Below are 20,518 nucleotides of genomic sequence, written 5' to 3' on the forward strand. Positions count from 1 at the left end.
AAACCCAATTTAAATGACAGGTTAAATTGCAGTTTAAAATGCAGTCTCATTTTAAAAGTAGCCCATAGATCAAAACCGTAAGGGGAGCAAAACATAAGGGTCAGACTAACTCCAAACCAAAGGCAAGGTGGAACATCTCTGTCATGCAGGCCCTGCGGAAAGATGTCAAGTCCCGCAGGGCCCCAGTCTCTTGTGACAGAGAGTTCCACCATGTCGGGACCAGTACTAAAAAGGCCCTGGCCCTAGTTGAGACCAATCTAACCAATAGTGACATCGTATTCAACAACAACAACAATAATACCCTGCCCATCTGACTGGCTTGCCCCAGCCACACTGGGTGGCTTCCAACATAAATAAAAACATTAACATTTAAAAAAACTTCCCTATACAGGGCTGCCTTCAGGCGTCTTCTAAAGGTTGTCTAGTTACTTATCTCCTTAGCTTGGGAGTCGCATAACTCCATACCCTCTGAAATTTCTCCGATGAACATAGGGACGTTCTAAGGAAAAGCGGGACATTCCGGGATCAAATCAGAAACTGGGATGGCTTCTGTAAATCCGGGACTGTCCCTGGAAAACAGGGACATTTTGAAGGTCTCCCAGGCCAATAGGTGTAATAGGATGCCCGCCCTATAGGTAGCCTGTTCTGTTCTGGGTGGTCATGTCTTTGAAAGGATACTTCTGAATGACGACTGTGCTCTTCTCTTCTCTGAATGCTCTCTCTGTGTGTCTCCTTCCCTTCTTGCCCTCCATTCCACCACCCCTCTTCTGTGTGTCCCCCGCTTGGTGGGGCTTGAATTTCACTCGTTTGCCCCCTCCCCGCTTCCCTCCTTCCTTCCTTTACGTTGCATCTTGCCCTCTCTGCACTCCATCCTTCCTCCCGCGGCCGCCCCCCTGGCCGCTTCTACGCCGACCTCTTCCTCTCACGCTCGCTTTTCCTCGCCTGCCACCGCTCTGCCCCCCTTCCCGTTTCTCTCTTTCACCCCCAGATTTTAATGATGTGATTCCAGAGACCCAGAGGCTGGACAGCAGCTTGCAGAAGGCCCGAGCCCAGCTCTCCGCCAAAGGCAGGCGGCAGCGCCCTTCCAGGTCCCGGTTGAGAGACAGTGTCAGCTCCACAGAAGGGGATGATATCCTGGAGAAAAAGGTCAGTGTTAAGTTGTGGGTGAACATATCAGACGACACAGCTATTCTTCAAACAGCTCTTGTTTATTCCCAAGCCAGAACAGAACTGAACTGAAGGGTTCAGCCAGCCTGCTTATATAGAGCTCCACTACAACGTAACAGTAACCACTTTCTTTAACTAGCCAATCACTGAAGGTCACTTTCAATTCCTTATTTGCATATGTGGACCTACCTGAGTGAAAACTATCTACAGTATCCCCCTGCTGGCCCAGGGTGAGAACTTCAGTACATAACAGTCAATGCCCGGCCGATGCCCCACCAAATATCTCCCTATGCATTACTCTCGCTTTCAGACCCTCCCACATCCCACAGATTTAGGGATATTTCTCACTCCCTCCACCAATGGACCAAGGTGGATAAAAATCAATGAATTTTAAAAATAAAAATAATTTCATATTTTTAAAATTTAAATCAGATTTTTTTTATTTAAATCAGATTTTTAAAATTTAAATCAGATTTTTTAAAAAATAAAATGCTATTGGAGGAAAAATCTTTCTAAAGATAGTTTTCTATTGAAGTTACTTTATAGTCCAAAGGCTGTTCATCAGGAAATAAGGATTTGTTTTAAGTTTTTCCATGTGTGCTAAAATTCAGTCTAAGCTTTTTTTTTAAAAAAAAAAATTGTTTAACCACATCAGTTAACAAACAAGGATACATATGCTATGATGCTATTGTTTCAGTTAAATAAATTGTTTAAATTGTTATTGAGGAGATTATTGTTTTTCTCCTTCCAACAAAGTACAGCATAAAAGTTGTCCAAATATAAATAATTAACGTATTAAACCTCACAATAATTTCATAATTATCTGCCCATGTATTTCTAATGGTATAACCAACTCAGTAAGTTTTGATATAACTGTAAAAAGAACTCTGAAAATTTATCATTCCAAAAATGAAACCTTCCTCCGGTTGTAAATATTAATATTAAGATTATACCCGCAAGAATGAGTCTTTCTGTAAAAATAATAATGATTTAAATCAGTCTTACTGACTTGTGATTTAAATCATGATTTAAATCGATTTGATTTAAATCAAATCCACCCTGTAACGGACCCCCCACCCTCCGCTGTGGGGCTGGGCCTCAGTGGCGGCAGTATCTCCCAGGGCCGGATTTAGGTTGGATGAGGCCCTAAGCTACTGGAGGTAATGGGGCCCTTTATTTGTCCAGCTGTCCTTTGTCAACAACAATTTGCCGCTGTTTTTTGTGTTGAATATATCCTATATGGTAATTTATGGACCTAATAGGTATCTCAAGCCATTTGCACATTTTGCCAAGCAACCAGTCCATGGAGAATGTAGGCACCCTATATATAGAAATGAGCAAACCAGTGATATTTTAGGGAGGGGGGGGGAGGGCATTACTTACATCCCAGGAGCCTACACAACACAAAACACTGTTGCTGTATGCAGGTTTTATTTGATTTGCTTTTTATCTTATATTTTGGAAATGTACATCCAGGTTTTTTTCCTTTAAATTTTTTGGGGGCCCCCAAGAGAGTGGGGCTCTAAGCTATAGCTTGTTTAGCTTATATGTAAATCCGGCACTGGTCTCTTCCATAAACTCCAACATTTCTCTTATGAAAATAGGGACTTCCTAAGGAAAAGTGAGACATTCCAGAATAAAATCAGAAACTGGGACAGCTTCTGTAAATTTGTGACTATCCCTTGAAAATAGGGACACTTGGAGGGTCTGCCTTGAGCTCACAGGTAAACCCACACACCACCTGGATCCTAAGCAATCATCTCCTTGGTTTGGGCTTTTAGAGATGCCTGTTCATCTCCTGGTGGCTGAAACATCAAGGGATCAAATCATGTTGCCTAGAAGGCTGCCCACCCCTGGGTGGACCTGGAAGGTCACTGACAGGCCCACTGGGGGGTTGCGGCCAGATCTAAGGTGGGGCACAGCAGGAGCACTGCCAGCAGGCAAATCTAGGGTGAAAGGATAGGAGCCAACTCTTAGGGGCTGAGGTCCCTTGGCTCCCCCCAACAAAATATTTATTGGGGGGGGGGAGTTGATGGGCATTGCCATTCAAATGGTGCATGTGTGCTGCCTCTTGTGATTGACTATGCAAGGCGAGGCTTAGCTGCCTCCTCTATTTTATTTGATTTTATTCAGGTTGGCACACTGGGGTTAAGAAAAGGGGTCCCCAGAGGCATGTTTGGGTTAAAAGTGGGTTCTGGGTCTGAACAGGTTGACGATCACCTGGCCAAAGGCACTTGTGGTACCGCACCTTACAGAATACCATGGGGCAATGACCCAAAAGTGGGCATTTCACACTATTTCCCTTGGATTATGGGATGCCCTTTTCACTGCTATGTGAAACAGCAGCCTACCAGTTGTTTCAGATCACTCGTGGAAAATAGACCTTTTTGCCCAGGTGAAAGTTTGAGCGTTCATTAAGTACCTGAGTTCTCGTTTTATATGCCTTGGCACAACCATTTTACTATTTTTATGTTGTGTTCTTGTTTCCATGACATTGTTTTGCTTCTGTGTTGTGCATCGCTTAGTTTTAAACATTAAGCAGTATACAAATGCTTTTAAACAAAAGGAAAATAAGTAACTTTCATCTGGTTTGCCATTGTTAAACAAGGTTCTAAACTGGATAAGCCATTGGTCTGACTTTTCATTTATTCCTACATATAATATCGCAGATAGACCATTAATCACTCCAATAACAGAATCCCCAGTGGGGCCAGTTCACCCATTCAGGTGCCGGTTCTTAAGTTATTACAGTTCTATAGAGATACATTGTGGATGGACCAACCCTAAGCCTCCCTAATTTCCAAATTAATGTTGCTGCTGTGCACTTTCTGTAGGGAAGGTGCTCATAGATTGTATTTATCCTGTTATTTACACCCAGGCAGCGAATGTGTTTAATCCTGCTCGTAGCCACCTTCTGTCCCCATAATTCTACTCACTCCACTCCACCCCCAGATGAAATCTCTCATGAAAGATCTGGAGGGGCTGTTTAGAGGATCACTACAATTAGGGTCCATTAGTGTTTTCATCTCTGTTTTGCAAATTGCAGATTGTACTTGATGGCCACTTGTTTAGATGGCTTTTAAAAAGGAGCTTGGGCCAATTCCTGGAGGATGAGTCCATCCATGACTACAGGTCGCGATGGCTATAGGCACCTTCTTGATTCAGAGGCCATATGCCGTGGGATCCCCATTTCTGTGGCTTAACAGAAGGAGAACGTTATTGTCCTCTTGTCCTTGTTGTGGGCTTCCCACCGGCATGTGGTTGGTCACTGTGAGAACTAGGTTGCTGGACTTAATGGGCTGATCTTGTTGGGGGTCTTATGTCTTTCCTCATCCTAGTCCAGTGACTAGGCCACAGTATTCCCATTTTCTAGACTGAGGAACTGAGGCTGAGAGATAATGCCTTGCGCACAAACTCGCAATGAGTCAGTAGCAATTCTGGACGATGCTAGTGTATATCTGAATCCTACTGAATGCTAGTTCCCTGCCAAAAAGACTAAGAACATAAAAGGATCCTGCTGATCAGGACAAATGGTCCATCTAGTCCAGAATCCTGTTCTCACCTCGTTTACTGGGTGCTGTATTGGCCTCTCTCCAACCAAGATCGCAAACGGCATCTGCTTTTCCAGACTATTGGGCATTTTCAAGACGCTATCTTGGGAGTCATTTTGGACTCACAGCTGTCCATGGAGGCGCAGGTCAATTCTATGTCCAGGGCAGCCATCTATCAGCTCCATCTGCTACGCAGGCTGAGATCCTACCTGCCCACACTGCGTCGCCAGAGTGGTGCATGCTCTGGTTATCTCCTGCTTGGACTACTGCAATGCGCTCTAAGTGGGGCTACCTTTCAAGGTAACCTGGAAACTACAAATAATCCAGAATGCGGCAGCTAGACTGGTGACTGGGAGTGGCTGCCGAGACCACATAATACCGGTTCTGAAAGCCCTACATTGGCTCCCAGTAGGTTTCGAGCACAATTCAAAGTGTTGGTGCTGACCTTTAAAGCCCTAGCAGCCTCGGCCCAGTATACCTGAAGGAGCATCTCCATCCCCATCGTTCGGCCCAGAGACTGAGGTCCAGTGCTGAGGGCCTTCTGGTGGTTTCCTCCCTGTGAGAAGTGAGGTTGCAGGGAACCAGGCAGAGGGCCTTCTTGGTAGTGGCGCCCGCCCTGTGGAACGACCTCCCATCATATGTCAAGGAAATAAACAACTGTCTGACTTTCAGAAAACATCTGAAGACAGCCCTGTTTAGGGAAGTTTTTAATGTTTGATGTTTTATCGTGTTTTTAATATTCTATTGGGAGCTGTCCAGAGTGGCTGGGGAAACCCAACCAGATGGGCGCGGTATGAATGAATGAATGAATGAATGAATGAATGAATGAATGAATATTACAGTCATACCTCATGTTACGTTTGCTTCATGTTACGTTCTTTCAGGTTACGTTCCGCGGCAACCTGGAAGTATCAGAAAGTGTTGCTTCTGGGTTTCGCCGCTCGTGCATGCACAGAAGCACTAAATCGCGCTTGCGCATTCACACAAACGCCAAATCATGCCGCACACCTGTGCAGATATGGCGCTTCAGGTTGCGCTCTTTTTATGTTGCGAACGGTCCTCCGGAATGGATCCCATTCTCAACCAGAGGTACCACTGTATCATTATCATTATCATTATCATTATCATCATTATCATTATTACAGTGCTACCTCGGGTTAATTACTTAATTCATTCTGGAGGTCCGTTCTTAACCTGAAACTGTTCTTAACCTGAAGTACCACTTTAGCTAATGGGGCCTCCTGCTGCTACCGCGCTGCCGGAGCATGATTTCTGTTCTCATCCTGAAGCAAAGTTCTTAACCCGAGGTACTATTTCTGGGTTAGCAGAGTCTGTAACCTGAAGCGTATGCAACCTGAAGCGTATGTAACCCGAGGTACCACTGTATTACTATTACTATCGTTCCCATGGATGGTTAGGTGGCCAGTTGTTGTCCTCTGAGTCCCCCCTCCTGGTCCACTGGGCATGCAAGTCCGCCTGCAGTCTGAATGCCCAGGCAGCTGGATTCTTTTCTATCTGCTTCTCCTTGCAGGCGGGTGATAGCTGTGGAAGCCCTCTCCACCGCCTGAGGTCTCCTCTCCATGGTTCCCTCCAGGCCTCATCTCCTCTCTCCGGTTCCTCGCCCTTCACTCGCGCTGGCGAGTTCTCCTTTGATGCCCCGACAGTTCGGAGGTCGGTGGAACAGGAAGAGCAGCCGTCGTCGCCCCTCATCCGTTACCGGCCTCTGACCAACACCTCCTCCCAGGAGGCCTTAGGGGGCACCCCCACCAGCTCCTCACCCAAGTCCTGCCACAGTTCAGACAGCTCACCCATCTATGCACGCAGGGAGAGGCACAGTGAAGGTAAGCAGGGGCTCTGGGCAGCTTGGGGCTGGGGGAAACCATAGACCTTGCCACAACACATGTCATCATTGAGGAAAGAAGTGCCTAAAGGGCACATAACCTGTCTGCAGATGCACAAACCTACCTGCAGCTCTCCCTAGATTGATTTGATGCAGAAAAGGTTATGCCTCCATCCTCCTGTAAGTTCTTAAAGAAAGTAAACACGCAATAACCTCAAAAAAAAAATGTTATTTCTGTATGCCACTATTGCGGCCCCTGTTTCGTTAGCCCAAAAATTGAAAATGAGCGAAGTTCCAACTAAAGAAGAATGGCAACTTAAACTGACAGAATATGTGCAGCTTGCGGAACTAACATATAGAATAAGAGAACAAGAAGCACATAAGTTTAAAGAAGATTGGAAAATGTTTACTGAATATATGGGAGGAAATTGTGTACACTTGAAAACGTTGGCGGCATTAAGATAAATTCAACAGTGCAAATAAGTTTTGATGGTTGTAATAATGGAATAAAAGGTAAAGGTAAAGGTACCCCTGACCGTTAGGTCCAGTCGCGGACGACTCTGGGGTTGCGCACTCATCTCGCTCTATAGGCCGAGGGAGCCGGCGTTTGTCCGCAGACAGCTTCCAGGTCATGTGGCCAGCATGACTAAGCCACTTCTGGCGAAACCAGAGCAGCGCACAGAAATGCTGTTTACCTTCCCGCCTGAGCGGTACCTATTTATCTACTTGCACTTTGACGTGCTTTCAAACTGCTAGGTTGACAGGAGCTGGGACCGAGCAACGGGAGCTCACCCCGTCACGGGGATCTGAACCACTGACCTTCCGATTGGCAAGCCCTAGGCTCTGTGGTTTAGACCACAGTGCCACTGAATTTTATGTAAAATATGCAGAGACTTATGTTATGCAAAATGAACCATGGAAAGAAAAGAAGGGAAGTCATTGATATTTTAACGTTATTTAAATGAATACACTAAATTGTAAAATATTTGCTCTTGAATAATATTCCTTGTACATCTTTCCAAGGCTTCATTTCAGCCAGGGCTTCATTTCAGAGCTTAGTTTTCCAACCCCAGGCCATAAGTGCAGAACACGGGAAATATTAGTAAAAACAATGGAGCTCTTGAGCATGTGCAGAAAGTTGGTTGTGGGGAGGAATATAAAAAGGAGAATTCCCCAGATGCCAAGATCCAGCGTTGGGTGCAAGAAATCTTTGGTGAAAGAACCCCAGCAGATATTTAAAATCACAAAATATGCAACAAAGCAAAGCATGTAAATATAGGCTACTGTGCATTTAAAATATGCTATTCTATGGTTCTTCCACAGAAGACGACCACACATTTGGAAAGCTAAAAATGTTTACTTACAAACTCTTCAAAGGTCAGGTTCATGTGCTTTTCCATACAGCAGTCAGAAGACACAGGCAGCAAAACTTAGGCTAATTCAAAAGTGGTTAAAATCCCTACATTATTTGTGTATCAGGCTTTGGCCTAAGCACTTCTCATTTCAGAAATTAAACACTGTTCCCTTTCACCTCCCCATTTCCCCTTCCAGATGACAGCCGGGACACGAGCCCGCCAGATCCTGCAAGCCCAACTATTGGTCTCGACAAGAAAACCCGACGGAAGTTTCTGGATTTAGGGTGAGTCTTGAAAGCTGGCTATTCAGAGACAAGGAGTGGACCACACTGATTCATTTTGTATCTTTGGAGTCTCTTTCACAGCCCGCTCTGCTTGTGTGCTTTCTACATATCTCAGATCTGCACCTGGTTTTTCCACATGTGCCTAATTGTCCTCTTCCTGGTGCACAGGGTCACCCTCAGAAGGGCATCTTCTGGGAAGAGCAGGAAAGAAAAAGGGGGCAATCGGCTCTCCATGGGCAACAGGTAAGTAATTGGCAATTTCCTGAGGCTCCTCTCAAATTGATTTCTCGTGGAACCCTGTAAATTATGTGGAAGGTGGGTGATACACAGACATGCGCGTGCGCACACACACACATAATAGAGGGGCGTCACAAACATCTACCCGAAAAAGTGCCATGCAATTGTGTCTGAATAAGATGCCCCTAGTGATAGCTTTTACAGGTTTTCCCAAACTTGGGTCTCTAGCTGTCTTTTTGGACTAGAGCTCCCATTATCCTTAGCTAGCAGGTCCAGTGGTCAGGGATGATGGGAATTGTAGTCCCCAAACAGTGGGAGCAGCGCCGGATTTACGTCTAAGCTAAACAAGCTATAGCTTAGGCCCCCACAAAATTTAAAGGGGAAAAAACTGGATGTACATTTCCATAATATAAGATAAAAAACAAATCAAGTAAAACCTACATACAGCAACAGTGTTTTGTGTTGTGTAGGCCCCTATGATGTAAGTCATGGGCCCCGCCTGCTGGCCTGCTCCCTAAAATATCACTGGTTTGCTCATTTCTATATATAGGGTGCCTACATTCTGCTATTCATAATTAGTAGTAGTTTGCATCATATACTTACACCTATTATTATTTCATGTTATAGCAAGTTTCTAGAGACTAGATTATGAGTCTTTGTACATTGCGTTTCTAAAGGAACTTTTGTTATTGCGAAATACCAATGTGTTTGCATTATTTTGTTATGAATAAAAAATCATTTTAGGCTAGAGCTTAATAATTATTTCAGTATTAATATACTTAATTGTATTTCATTTCAATAATTACTTTGATAAAATACATATTCTGTTATGTGCAAATGGCTTTAGATACCTATTAGGTCCATAAATTACCATATAGCATATATCCAACACAAAAAAAACCCAGTGACAATTTGTTGTTGACAACGGACAGCTGGACATATAAAGGGCCCCATTACCTTCAGTAGCTTAGGGCCTCATCAAACTTAAATCTGGGGGGAGAGTTTGGGAATAACTGAATTAGGGCTTGTTTTCCTGGAAATTTCACAACTATGTTGAGACATATGTGTGAAACTAATCCGTCTCTGACCATGTTACATATTTGGATTCATGCTCCCCATCCTGATCACAATAAAAATAAATAAAAATAAATAAAAATTAAGATTTATTTTTTAAGTGAATCTTGTACAGATAGAATAAGGAAATATAGCTAAATGCGACAAAATACCACACAATTTATTGGTTCTTTTAACACTACAGTGGTACCTTGGTTCCTGAATGGCTTAGTTGTCGAACAAATCGCCTCCCAAATGCCGCAAACCCAGAAGTGACTGTTCAAGTTTGCAAACGTTTTTTGGAAGCTGAATGTCCAACGCAGCTTCCGATTGGCTGCAGGAGCTTCCTGCAGCCAATCAGAAGCCGCGCTTTGGTTTCTGAACAGTTTCAGGAGTTGAATGGATTATGTTTGAGAACCAAGGTTCCACTGTATAATGATAAAGTATCAGTTCGGATTATTTATCATTTCTCACTTGCGTGACTGAAATTGCTTCCAATACTGCTTTTCCAGCACCTTAGTACTTAGTTCTGATCCCAGTATTGCACAAAGGACACGGGTGGCGCTGTGGGTTAAACCACAGAGCCTAGGACTTGCCGATCAGATCAGAAGGTTGGCGGTTCGAATCCCCGCAACGGGGTGAGCTCCCGTTGCTCAGTCCCTGCTCCTGCCAACCTAGCAGTTCGAAAGCACGTCAAAGTGCAAGTAGATAAATAGGTACCGCTCCGGCAGGAAGGTAAATGGCGTTTCTGTGCGCTGCTCTGGTTCGCCAGAAGAGGCTTAGTCATGTTGGCCACATGACCCGGAAGCTGTACACCAGCTCCCTCGGCCAATAAAGCGAGATGAGTGCCGCAACCCCAGAGTCGTCCGCGACTGGACCTAACGGTCAGGGGTCCCTTTACCTTTACCTATGTCAGTATTCCAGTGGGAGTCTCTTTTCCAATCCCGCGACCTCCCCAGATTTTTCTTATCACAAGTTATATTGTCAGCTTTGCAACCCCATTTCCTTGCTGTTTATACTTGTCCCCCTTTCCTGCAGGGAGCTGATGGAGGGCCCCAGCCGCTCTTCTGCCTCGACCTTCATGCCTTTCTCTTGGTTCACGGACAGCGGCAAAGGCTCCGCCTCCTCAGGAAGCACTGCCTCCCCCACCTCCTCCCCCAAGAACGAGGCCTTCAGCCGCAAGAAGTCTGCCTCGCAGGTTATGAGTCCGTCTGATGGGTAATGGGATGGTACCCTAAGCCCCATACTAGGGCATGGTTGGCAGTGGTGTAGCATGTGTGTAGGGGGTCACAGGGGCGGTTGCCCCAGGTGCAAGATTGTTAGGGGGCACAAAATGTCAGCACCCGGTGCTGCCTCAATACAGTCGCTGGGCTCCGTTGAAAACAGCTTCTCTGTGCAAAAGGGACCTTTCCAGACAACTTCCTGGGTGCTGTTGGTGCCACTAGGCAGTTGAATGTGCATGTGTACTCCGTCCTTTTCCCTCCCACCCACCCTCTCCGCACTGCCCCGGGCACTGACAACCCACACTACACCACTGACAGCTTCTGCTGTTTTGGTGAGGCTGAGAAAGGGCAGCTTTTCCTAGTGAGCGTGAGCTGGGTTATTGGAAATGGGGAAATTCAACGCCAAATGAGGAGACCCAGATTTGCATACAGTTTGTGCACGCAGGCGTTGTGTGTCGTCGCGCCCCCCCCCCCCCCCGGTTACACGTGATCAACTCGTGTGCAACCACGTATATGCATGGCACTGGGAAATAAATAAATAGGTTCAAACCAGGAAATGGAGAGCCGGAGAGTCCTTGTACTTGAGAGGACATCCTCCCTGGAGCCCAGAGAGGATGTCAATGAAGGCAGAAGAAGCCCAAAGAGACCAGAGGTGCCCCGTGGGGCTTTATTTAGGCTGCTCAGCCTCCCCGACTAGCAACTGGCTTATGGAGTAGCGCAGCAGTTTTAGTTGAGGAGAGAGTTGTGTGTAGAGAGAGAGCAGGAGCAAGAGCAAAAAGGAACAGGCATTTAGAGGCCTATTAACCTCTTGCATGATTTTCGCATGTGTGTGCAGGCCTCCAGAATATAACCCCCGCATGAGTGGTGTTATTCCTGCATAAGACTGGTGTGTCCGTGTGTCCCCCCCCCCCCTTGCCTCTGGTACAATAATTGTTTGTCCACATGCCACTTTTCTGCAGTAAACCATGCTCAATGTACCGCATGCCATCAAAACGACCAGCTAATTTTGTAAGAATTGCAATCTACCGCAACATTTATAAACAGTAATGCAAATATAAACAATATTATACACACACACACACACACACACACTACACACACACACACCACCCTCCCCGGCCGAGACCGGGCCCAGGGCAGCTAACATCAACTATAAAAACAGTTGATTAAAATACAACTTAAAAACTGGATTAAAGTACAACTTAAAATGCAGCCTCATTTCAGTGGAACCCCAGATCAAAATCTGTTTTGGGGTGAGAAAACATCAAATCTTCACCAAGGCCAACTATCCAGACTGGTCCTACGTGGGCCAGAAAAAAGCAAAAAGCCAGGGAAGTCCCCAAATAGGGGTTCCGTCACAGAACGAAAAAGAAAGAGGGGGAGGGGATCAGGCTGGTTCCAAGCCAAAGGCCAGGCAGAACAGGTCTGTCTTACAGGCCCCGCAGAAAGAAATCAGATCCCGCAGGACCCTGGTCTCATGAGACAGAGCGTTCCACGAGGCCGGAGCCAGTGTTGAGAAGGCCCTGGCCCTTGTTGAGGCTAATCTGACTTCCTTAGGGCTCAGGACCTCTAGATTATAGCTATTTATGGACCTTAAGGTCCTCCGCGGGGCATACCAGGAGAGGCGGTCCCATAGGTACGAGGGTCCTAGGCTCCTATGAATAAATATTCAGTAAAACACTCGCCGATAGCAAGAGCTAACAATAAAGAATAAGATGTGGATAAGTAGCAAACTAGAACACATATCCGAAAATGAACCTTGACTCCAGCAGCAACCCCTAATTGATATCTCGCCCCGATGTTTTCTGCTAGGAACCATAGGCAGCTGAAGCAGCCTTTGTAGCTGGAGTCAGTCAGCCCCACCACCACCTACGGCCTGGTCAAAAAGGGCCAGGCTCAGAGTCGCCTTGCAGGAATTTTCCTTAACCCTTCTCTGTCCTGCCAACAGGAATCTACCCTGAGTGATGACTCCACCCCTCCCAGCAGTAGCAGCAGCCCCAAGACCCTGAGTGGAGCTCATCCTGAGACGACAAAGTGCTCCTACCCCTACCACACCCTGTCCCAGTCGTCTGATGAGGTAAGTCCCCTGGCAAGTGATGCCTTGGTGCACCTGGGTCTTTAGAACCATCTGCGCAATGCCACCGATATCTCCGCCAGGGACGTGGGTGGAGCTGTGGTCTAAACCGCTGAGCCTCTTGGGCTTGCCTGATCAGAAGGTCAGCGCTTCAAATCCCCACGACGGGGTGAGCTCCAGTTGCTCTATCCCAGCGCCTGCCAGCCTAGCAGTTTGAAAGCACACCAGTGCAAGTAAACAAATAGGTACCACTGTGGCGGGGAGGTAAATGGCATTTCCGTGCGCTGCTCTGGTTTCCATCACAGTGTTCCGCTGCACCAGAAGCAGTTTAGTCATGCTGGCCACATGACCTGGAAAGCTGTCTGTGGACAAACACCGGCTCCCTCGGCCTGAAAGCGAGACGAGTGCTGCAACCCCATTGTCACCTTTGACTAGACTTAACTGTCCAGGGGTCCTTTACCTTTTTACCTCCCTCCAGTCTGCCCTTTAATGAGGACTAATAACTTTTTTCTCTTGGATCCTGAATGCACCTGTCTTTGGCTCAACCTGCTGTTCTGAGAGCCAATATCTTGAGCAAAGGCTCACCACTGCTGAACCATGTGAACAACTAATAAAAGAATCAGGGCCTCTGAGCATGGGCAGAATACACCACTCGCTACCGACGACAGCCCAAGCTGGATGGGGGTCTCTCCTTTTATACTGTAAACCGCCCTGCGATCCTCAGATGGATAAATTTAATCAGTGCTGGTTTTTTGGAAAAATAGTGCCAGAATTCATCATTCTCTTAGAATGACAATGGTGCCCACCTGAGAGGTGCCGGAACTGAGTTCCAGTGCATTCCATCGGGGTTGGGGGTCCTGAATTTAATAAATAAGTAAAAACAAAAACATCAAGATGCATTATTATTATTATTATTATTATTATTATTATTATTATCAGTGCTTTTCTTCTAGCAGAAAAAGGTGTCGGTACTATGTACCCCTGAGTACCCCAGAAAACAACAGCAACACTGATTATCATCATTATCATCATCATCATCATCATTCATTGCATACTCTCATAATCCTCTCTGCAGTTCCTGGATGAGCCTCTGAGTGCAGCTTCGACGTGGAGCAGTCAGAAAGTGGGACAGTGGTTGGAGAGCTTGAACCTGGAGCAATACATGGCAGAATTTGCCGCCCAGGAAGTGGACGGCCAGCAGCTCCTCCTCCTCGATGGAACCAAGCTGAAGGTGACGGAAAAGAGGGGTGAGGGGGTTTGCATCCCAGCCACACTCCTGCTTTGCAAGCTCTGCTGGCGGGATGGCAATGCTTTTCTGCTTTAGTGGACTGCAGAGAGCTTTGGGGTTCTTTCTTTGACCAGTGGGTGGCTGTTGAGCTGCTGGTTTATACCACTAAGGTGGGTTTGGCTCTGACATGGTCGCTAGGGGTAGCCTAACTACTGTTGCCTATGCTCTGGTAACCTCAAGGTTAGATTACTGCAATGCGTTATACGTAGGGCTGCCTTTGAAGGCGGCTCGGAGACTTCAGCTGGTGTGGCCAGGTTGCTCACCGGAGCAAGACGGCTTGAGCATATTACACCAATCCTGGTCCGACTGCACTGGCTACCAATTAGTTTCTGGGCCCAATTCACAGTGCTGGTTTTGACCTATAAAGCCTTAAACGGCTCAGGACTACAATGCCTCAAGGACCGCCTCTTTCCATATGAACCTACCTGGACCCTGAGATCATCTTCTGAGGCCCTCCTTTGTGTGCCCCCTCCCTGAGAGGTCCGGAGGGCGGCAACATGAGAACAGGGCCTTCTCTGCAGTGGCTCCCCGTCTGTGGAATGCTCTCCCCAGGGAAGTTCGCCTGGTGCCTTCATTACACACCTTTAGGCGCCAGGCAAAAATGTTCCTCTTTAACCAGGCCTTTGGTTGATCCAATTTACATCCTATGCCCTTTTAAAATGTGGCTCTTTGGGGGGGGGAGGTATTATTGGATTATTGCTTTTATTTTTATTTTATATACTGTGATCCTTTTATGTGAACTGCTGTGAGACCTCCGGGTATAGGGCGGTATATAAATTCAACAAATAAAATAATAATAATAATAATAATAATAATAATAATAATAATAATAATAATATCCCCCTTGCAGATAAGGTTTGATACAGATACACAGAACCTAATTTTTTTAGTGTTTACTAGCGAGCACCTAATTAACTTGTGCAGACACTGCAAAAAAAGGTGGCAAAAGTTATTTAGGATGGCACCTGCAGAATTAAAATGAACTCAGGAACTTTCAATGGGCAAGGAATCCTAGGAGTACATGAAGCTGTTTTGTCTGGCATATTTGTCCATGTAACCCAGTGCTGTCTGTTCCAGCCGTAGCCAGGATGATGCCATCATCCCTGCTGGAAACACTGGCTCGGGGTTATGAGAGTCATCATTCAAAAAATCGGGATGGGTATCACTGTGGCTACCCTTGGCCAGCCGTACCAGCAGGGACTGTCACAGGGTCTCAGCTTTTTCAACACCTGCCATTTGATTTTTTTAAACCATTGAAGCCAGGGGTTGAGTATAGGATTCTTCTTTTGACAAGATGGCACTCTAGGATGAGAAAGGAGAAAGAAGAGCAGGTGTACCATAATGTCAGAGACTGACAGGCCACTGGGAAGGAGGACTGGAGTCTGACTTGGGAAAAGGGGTCATTGATTTGGGGGGAAATCAGAGGCAGGGGAAGTTTCAGAGCTGGAGGGTTGAGCACAGGATAGGTCGGAAGAAGGGGAGGAGGCGGCAGGTCAGGCAAAGAAAGGACCCAGGTGCTTCCCCACCCTCTCCTGCACCATTTCCCCAGAACCAGGAGGGGACTGAAGAGGGAGGAGCAGAGGAAGTTTCCACTCAGGCCTAGTCTCAGCTCGTCAGGGGAGGTACATAAACCAGTGGAGGGAGAGTGGTCCCCTGTTGCTGTAACAGAGTGTGGACCAGGGAATGGCTGTCTAGATGCTAGATTGTTGTGCGTAGTTATCCAGAGCTGCAGAAGTGGCAGGCTTATCTTCAACAATAGAGACTTAACTACCTGCCATGTTCATTCATTTGGCTGCGAAGTGCCCTTGACGCACATTTGAGTGTCTGACCTCAGCTTACTGCCTAGTCAGCCAGCTTAAGAACCTCTTCTGTGAAGGTGGTGTCTGAGCCCTGACCTCCACTGCAGGAAGAACGGAGATACAGAAAGCAATGCTATTGCTGATATTCAGGAGTGCCAACTTGGGCCCATGACTGTGGGTGCCTGGGGCCATGGGTGCCTTGCAGTGTGCACTGAAATTTGTGGGTGCCCAGCCCCTTCATGGGGAATTTTGTGGGTGCTCGGGCACCCAGGGCCCCAGGAAGTTGGCACCTATGTGGATATTTGTGTGTTATTTTGTGGGTGCTCGGGCACCCAGCGCCCCAGGAAGTTGGCACCTATGTGGATATTTGTGTGGAATTTTGTGGGTTCTCGGGCACCCAGGGCCCAGGAAGTTGGCACCTATGTGGATATTTGTGTGGAATTTTGTGGGTGCTCGGACACCCAGGGCCCCAGGAAGTTGGCACCTATGTGGATATTTGTTTGTGTGTGTGTGTGTGTGTGTGCGTGCGCTGAGGACACAAACTTCTGAACTTTGCATGTTCCAAATTCTCCCGCCACGTCCCTGCAGGCTCTCGGCGTCAGCAACTCTCACGACCGTTCCCTCCTGAAGAGGAAGCTGAAGGAGCTAAACGCGGCCGTCGAGAAGGAGAGGAAAGCTCAGGAAAAAGTAGAGAAGCAGAAGAAGCAGAAGAAGAAAGAGCGGGAACTGGAACAGAAGAAGAGCTAAGCTAAACGGAGTGTGGGGGGCGGGAAATACGGGGGTGGCTGCTTCCAGGCGCACGGGGCTCACACCCTCTTCACCCATGAAGCATTTCTAGGGTGGGGGTGGGATGGATCATCTGCAAACTAGGAAATGGACGGGGGAGGGACCAGAAGCAGGCGGCGCACTGCCGGCAAAGGTTAAAGGATTGGGTGGGGGCTGAACCTGCTGTGGAACCAGGCATGACGGAGATGACGGTGGCAGCAGGACACCACCGCCAATGGCCGAGTTGGGCCACGGAGGAGAAGGCGATACCTCTGCCCAGTGGCGTCCTCACCCCCTTTCATCGCCTGGACGGTCCAACCGCATGTTCAGTGGGCCCACGAGCCCTCCTGATGCGGGAAGGGCGGTGGCGCAGATGCGAACCGAATCCATGACCGGCGAACACCTTCCGATCACACCTCCCGTTGACTCCATTCCGTTCCCTCCAGCGGCCCGGGTGCGTCCGCGCCCGATCGGTGCAGTTTGGGTGTCCCCTCACACCGCCTCATTCCTGCGAGGCGGGCCACGGCTGCCTCAAGAGACACAAGCCACAGGTACACTTGTGCGCACAAACACACTCACACACGACTACCCCAAACGGAAAAGGACGAGATGAATGCACAGCACCACTACCTTGTCTGTCTCTCCCCACGCCCCAGCCCTGCATCCTCCCTCCTGAACGGGTTCTGTATCAGGTCTACTCAGGCCTGACTTCTTCCCCACCCCCGCTCCACCTACCTGGCGACCTGCATTGCGGAGAAAGGGGGCGGGGGCAGGCTCAGCCGAGAGGAAGAACTGTGTGAGAGAGCCACAGATGTCTGGTGAATACACAATGAGGAACCACAAGAAATAAAAGAAAGTTTTAAATTGTTCCCAGGATGTGCTCCTATTATTATTATTATTATTTTGCATTGAAGGGGAAGTGGCGGGGTGTTGTTGTTGTTGTTTAGTCATGTCCGACTCTTCGTGACGCCATGGATCAGAGCACGCCAGGCACTCCTGTCTTCCACTGCCTCCCACAGCTTGGTTAAACTCATGTTCGTAGCTTCAAGAACACTATCCAACCATCTCGTCCTCTGTCGTCCCCTTCTCCTTCTGCCCTCCATCTTTCCCAACATCAGGGTCTTTTCCAGGGAGTCTTCTCTTCTCATGAGGTGGCCAAAGTATTGGAGCCTCAGCTTCAGGATCTGTCCTTCCAGTGAGCACTCAGGGCTGATTTCCTTGTGAATGGATAGGTTGGATCTTCTTGCAGTCCATGGGACTCTCGAGTCTCCTCCAGCACCATAATTCAAAAGCATGAATTCTTCGACGATCAGCCTTCTTTATGGTCCAGCGCTCCAGTGGCGGGGTAGGGGCAGCAAAACAGAAAGTGCCGTCTCCAGTTTTATTTTATTGTTTTCCTTTCCCGTCATCAAAGCTGCTGAGTTCTTAAGTGCGGAGGGCAGGGGGTGGCAAGAAAAATCACTCAGGGTTGGCTACTCCAATTTTAAAAGGTTTGCAATGGAAAAGTTGGTGCAGATTAGTCAGGCGTAGAGGCCAATCAATCAATCAATCAATCAATCATAATAATAATTTATTATTTATACCCCACCCATCTGTCTGGTTTTCCCCAGCCACTCGGGGCGGCTCCCAACAGAACATTAAGAACACAGTAAAAAAATCAAACATTACAAACTTCTCTAAACAGGGCTGCCTTCAGATGTCTTCTAAAAGTCAAATAGTTGTTTATTTCCTTGACATCTGATGGGAGGGCATTCCACAGGGCGGGCACCACTGTCGAGAAGGCCCTCTGCCTTGTTCCCTGCAGTGAGGGAACCGCCAGAAGGCCCTCGGAGCTGGAACTCAGTGTCTGGGCTGAACGATGGGGGTGGAGACACTCCTTCAGGTATACTGGGCTGAGGCCGTTTAGGGCATTAAAGGTCAGCATCAACACTTTGAATTGTGTTTGGAAACGTACTGGGAGTCAGGACCAGTGTTTATATGGTCTCGGTGGCTGCCCCCAGTCACCAGTCTAGCTGCCGCATTCTGGATTAGTTGTAGTTTCTGGGTCACCTTCAAAGGTAGCCCCACGTAGAGCACATTACACAGGTACATGCAAATGTAGCAAAGAGCCTTTTCAAAGCAGAAGAGCAAAGCTCAAAAAGTCTTTTCAGGAGGTTGAAGAGAAATGGGAGGGAAACTTTATTATTATTATTCATTCCAAATATCCACTCGCCCTCTCTGGCCTTTCTCTCACCACCTCAGTGTTTCAAATGGCTGCAGTTGTCTTCAGGACCTCATAACTCTAGCTATGTTTTCTTGTAAGCATTTTCTAGATCTTTTTACCTTTACCTTACCTTATCTACATCATGGATGGGGGGGGGGCGGTTGTTTTTACCCTGATGGGCCAGGTCCTTATCTTCTCTCATCTCTGTGTATCAACTTCAGCAGCTGGGTGGGGCAGCCCCCTTGTCAAGTTATCTGACATCTGGTGACTGACACCTATCAAAAGTCCCTTATGCAACGCTTCACAAGCTGCCAGTTCCCACGTGGTTTCTCACCCCATATCCAGTTGATGGGCAGGTTCTGCCTCTTAAAGCGTTCCGAACATTGATGTGCCGAGTTTTAATTTTAGGATATTGCTGGAGAATTTCTGGGCCTCCCTTCTCTGCTCCTACTCCTATCATCACACCTTCAAAAAGAATTCTCCTGGCTGCAATGAGGACTAGAAACCTAGATTTTAAAAGTGTTGCAAACAATGCCCTTTTTCTAACAGTTAAGTCTCGTCTCTTCAAGACTCTGCAGATCATGCCCACCAAGAGTATTAGCAAAGTCTTTGTTTTAGCAACCCAGCCAGATATAAATATTATGATTGTTGTTATTATTAGCTTAGGTCTTGTGTTTCCCTATGAACTCATAGCAAGGACACAGACTCCTGTCCCTACATCACAGTGTGAATTCCAGCCTGCTTTATTTTTAGAGCTGGAAATGTCAGGCTGCGGTGTGATTTATATATGAAAAATTTCACATATGTGTTTTTAAAGACACGTGACAGGCACAAGTTGTCACTGCCTGGGCTGCTGTGATGTCACTCGATGATCTCACCAGTTGCAAGTGCTGAAAAGTAGAAATAAGTTGATCGCGGAAGTTGGGTGGCCATCTGTCATGAATGCTTTAGCTGAGAATCCTGCATTGTAGCGGGTTGGACGGAACCATGATTCTACAATGGATAAGTGTGTGCCTTTTAGCTTCTAGGATCCTACCCACACAGACTGTCACACCTTGAACCCGCAATATGTGGGAAGATACTGTATTTTTCCGTGTGTAAGTCTAGTCCCCCCCTCCTAAAAAATAATGTCTAAAATTAGGGGGTGTCTTATACATGGGGCCATCTCTCCCCATTTTCTTAAAACTGAGTCCCCCAAAATAGGGGGCGTCTTATTGTCAAAAAAATGTGGTAATTTGGATCTATTATTTCTTCAAAGCTCAAGGCACAATAGTCCACAGAGGGATGTCCACACATGCTGAGCACGTTCCACGGTTATTCATTCTTAGAACACAACTCCATGCAATAAAGGAGCAGAAACACAAGAGCTTTTCTGGCTGAATAAGAGGACTTGGCGTTGTTGTTTTTTTTAAAAAATAATAATTCCATGCATATGACACTGGGAGTTTGGCGTCTGCAGAGAACAGAAGCCAAAGCTGCAGGGAACAGGAAAGAGCTCCAACGGATCAAAGGGACTCAAAGCACCAACTCAAGACACACCTTGGGACCAGTGGTCGTGGGAGGAAACACAGCAGTGCCTTTGCACTGGGTACATTGCGTCTCAGAAACCTGCCCTTGCAGAGCGTCCTTCGGCGTCCAAAGAAAGGACAGGAAAGGAGGAGTCCCTTTTCAAGGACACT

The 20,518-nt window shown here is 47.1% G+C and overlaps 2 protein-coding genes across 3 annotated transcripts in view; one reads left to right on the forward strand and one right to left on the reverse strand.

Annotated features, from left to right (window-relative positions):
- SAMD14 (sterile alpha motif domain containing 14) overlaps positions 1–17,505 on the forward strand; it is a 30,046-nt gene extending 12,541 nt beyond the window's left edge. Inside the window, exons 3-10 of one of the 2 annotated variants that reach the window (XM_079949830.1) lie at positions 989–1,146; positions 6,250–6,559; positions 8,110–8,197; positions 8,366–8,440; positions 10,526–10,685; positions 12,659–12,787; positions 13,860–14,015; positions 16,460–17,505. In XM_079949830.1, coding sequence (XP_079805956.1) covers positions 989–1,146; positions 6,250–6,559; positions 8,110–8,197; positions 8,366–8,440; positions 10,526–10,685; positions 12,659–12,787; positions 13,860–14,015; positions 16,460–16,618 — 1,235 coding nt within the window. In that variant the 3' untranslated portion in view covers positions 16,619–17,505. The remainder of the gene's footprint in view (positions 1–988; positions 1,147–6,249; positions 6,560–8,109; positions 8,198–8,365; positions 8,441–10,525; positions 10,686–12,658; positions 12,788–13,859; positions 14,016–16,459) is intronic. The other variant, XM_079949831.1, reaches the window with a different exon arrangement.
- ITGA3 (integrin subunit alpha 3) overlaps positions 1–20,518 on the reverse strand; it is a 138,504-nt gene that overhangs the window by 2,839 nt on the left and 115,147 nt on the right. The gene's annotated exons all lie outside the window — the stretch shown is intronic.

This window comes from Podarcis cretensis (genome assembly GCF_951804945.1).
Source record: "Podarcis cretensis genome assembly, chromosome: 13".
Lineage (NCBI taxonomy): Eukaryota > Metazoa > Chordata > Lepidosauria > Squamata > Lacertidae > Podarcis > Podarcis cretensis.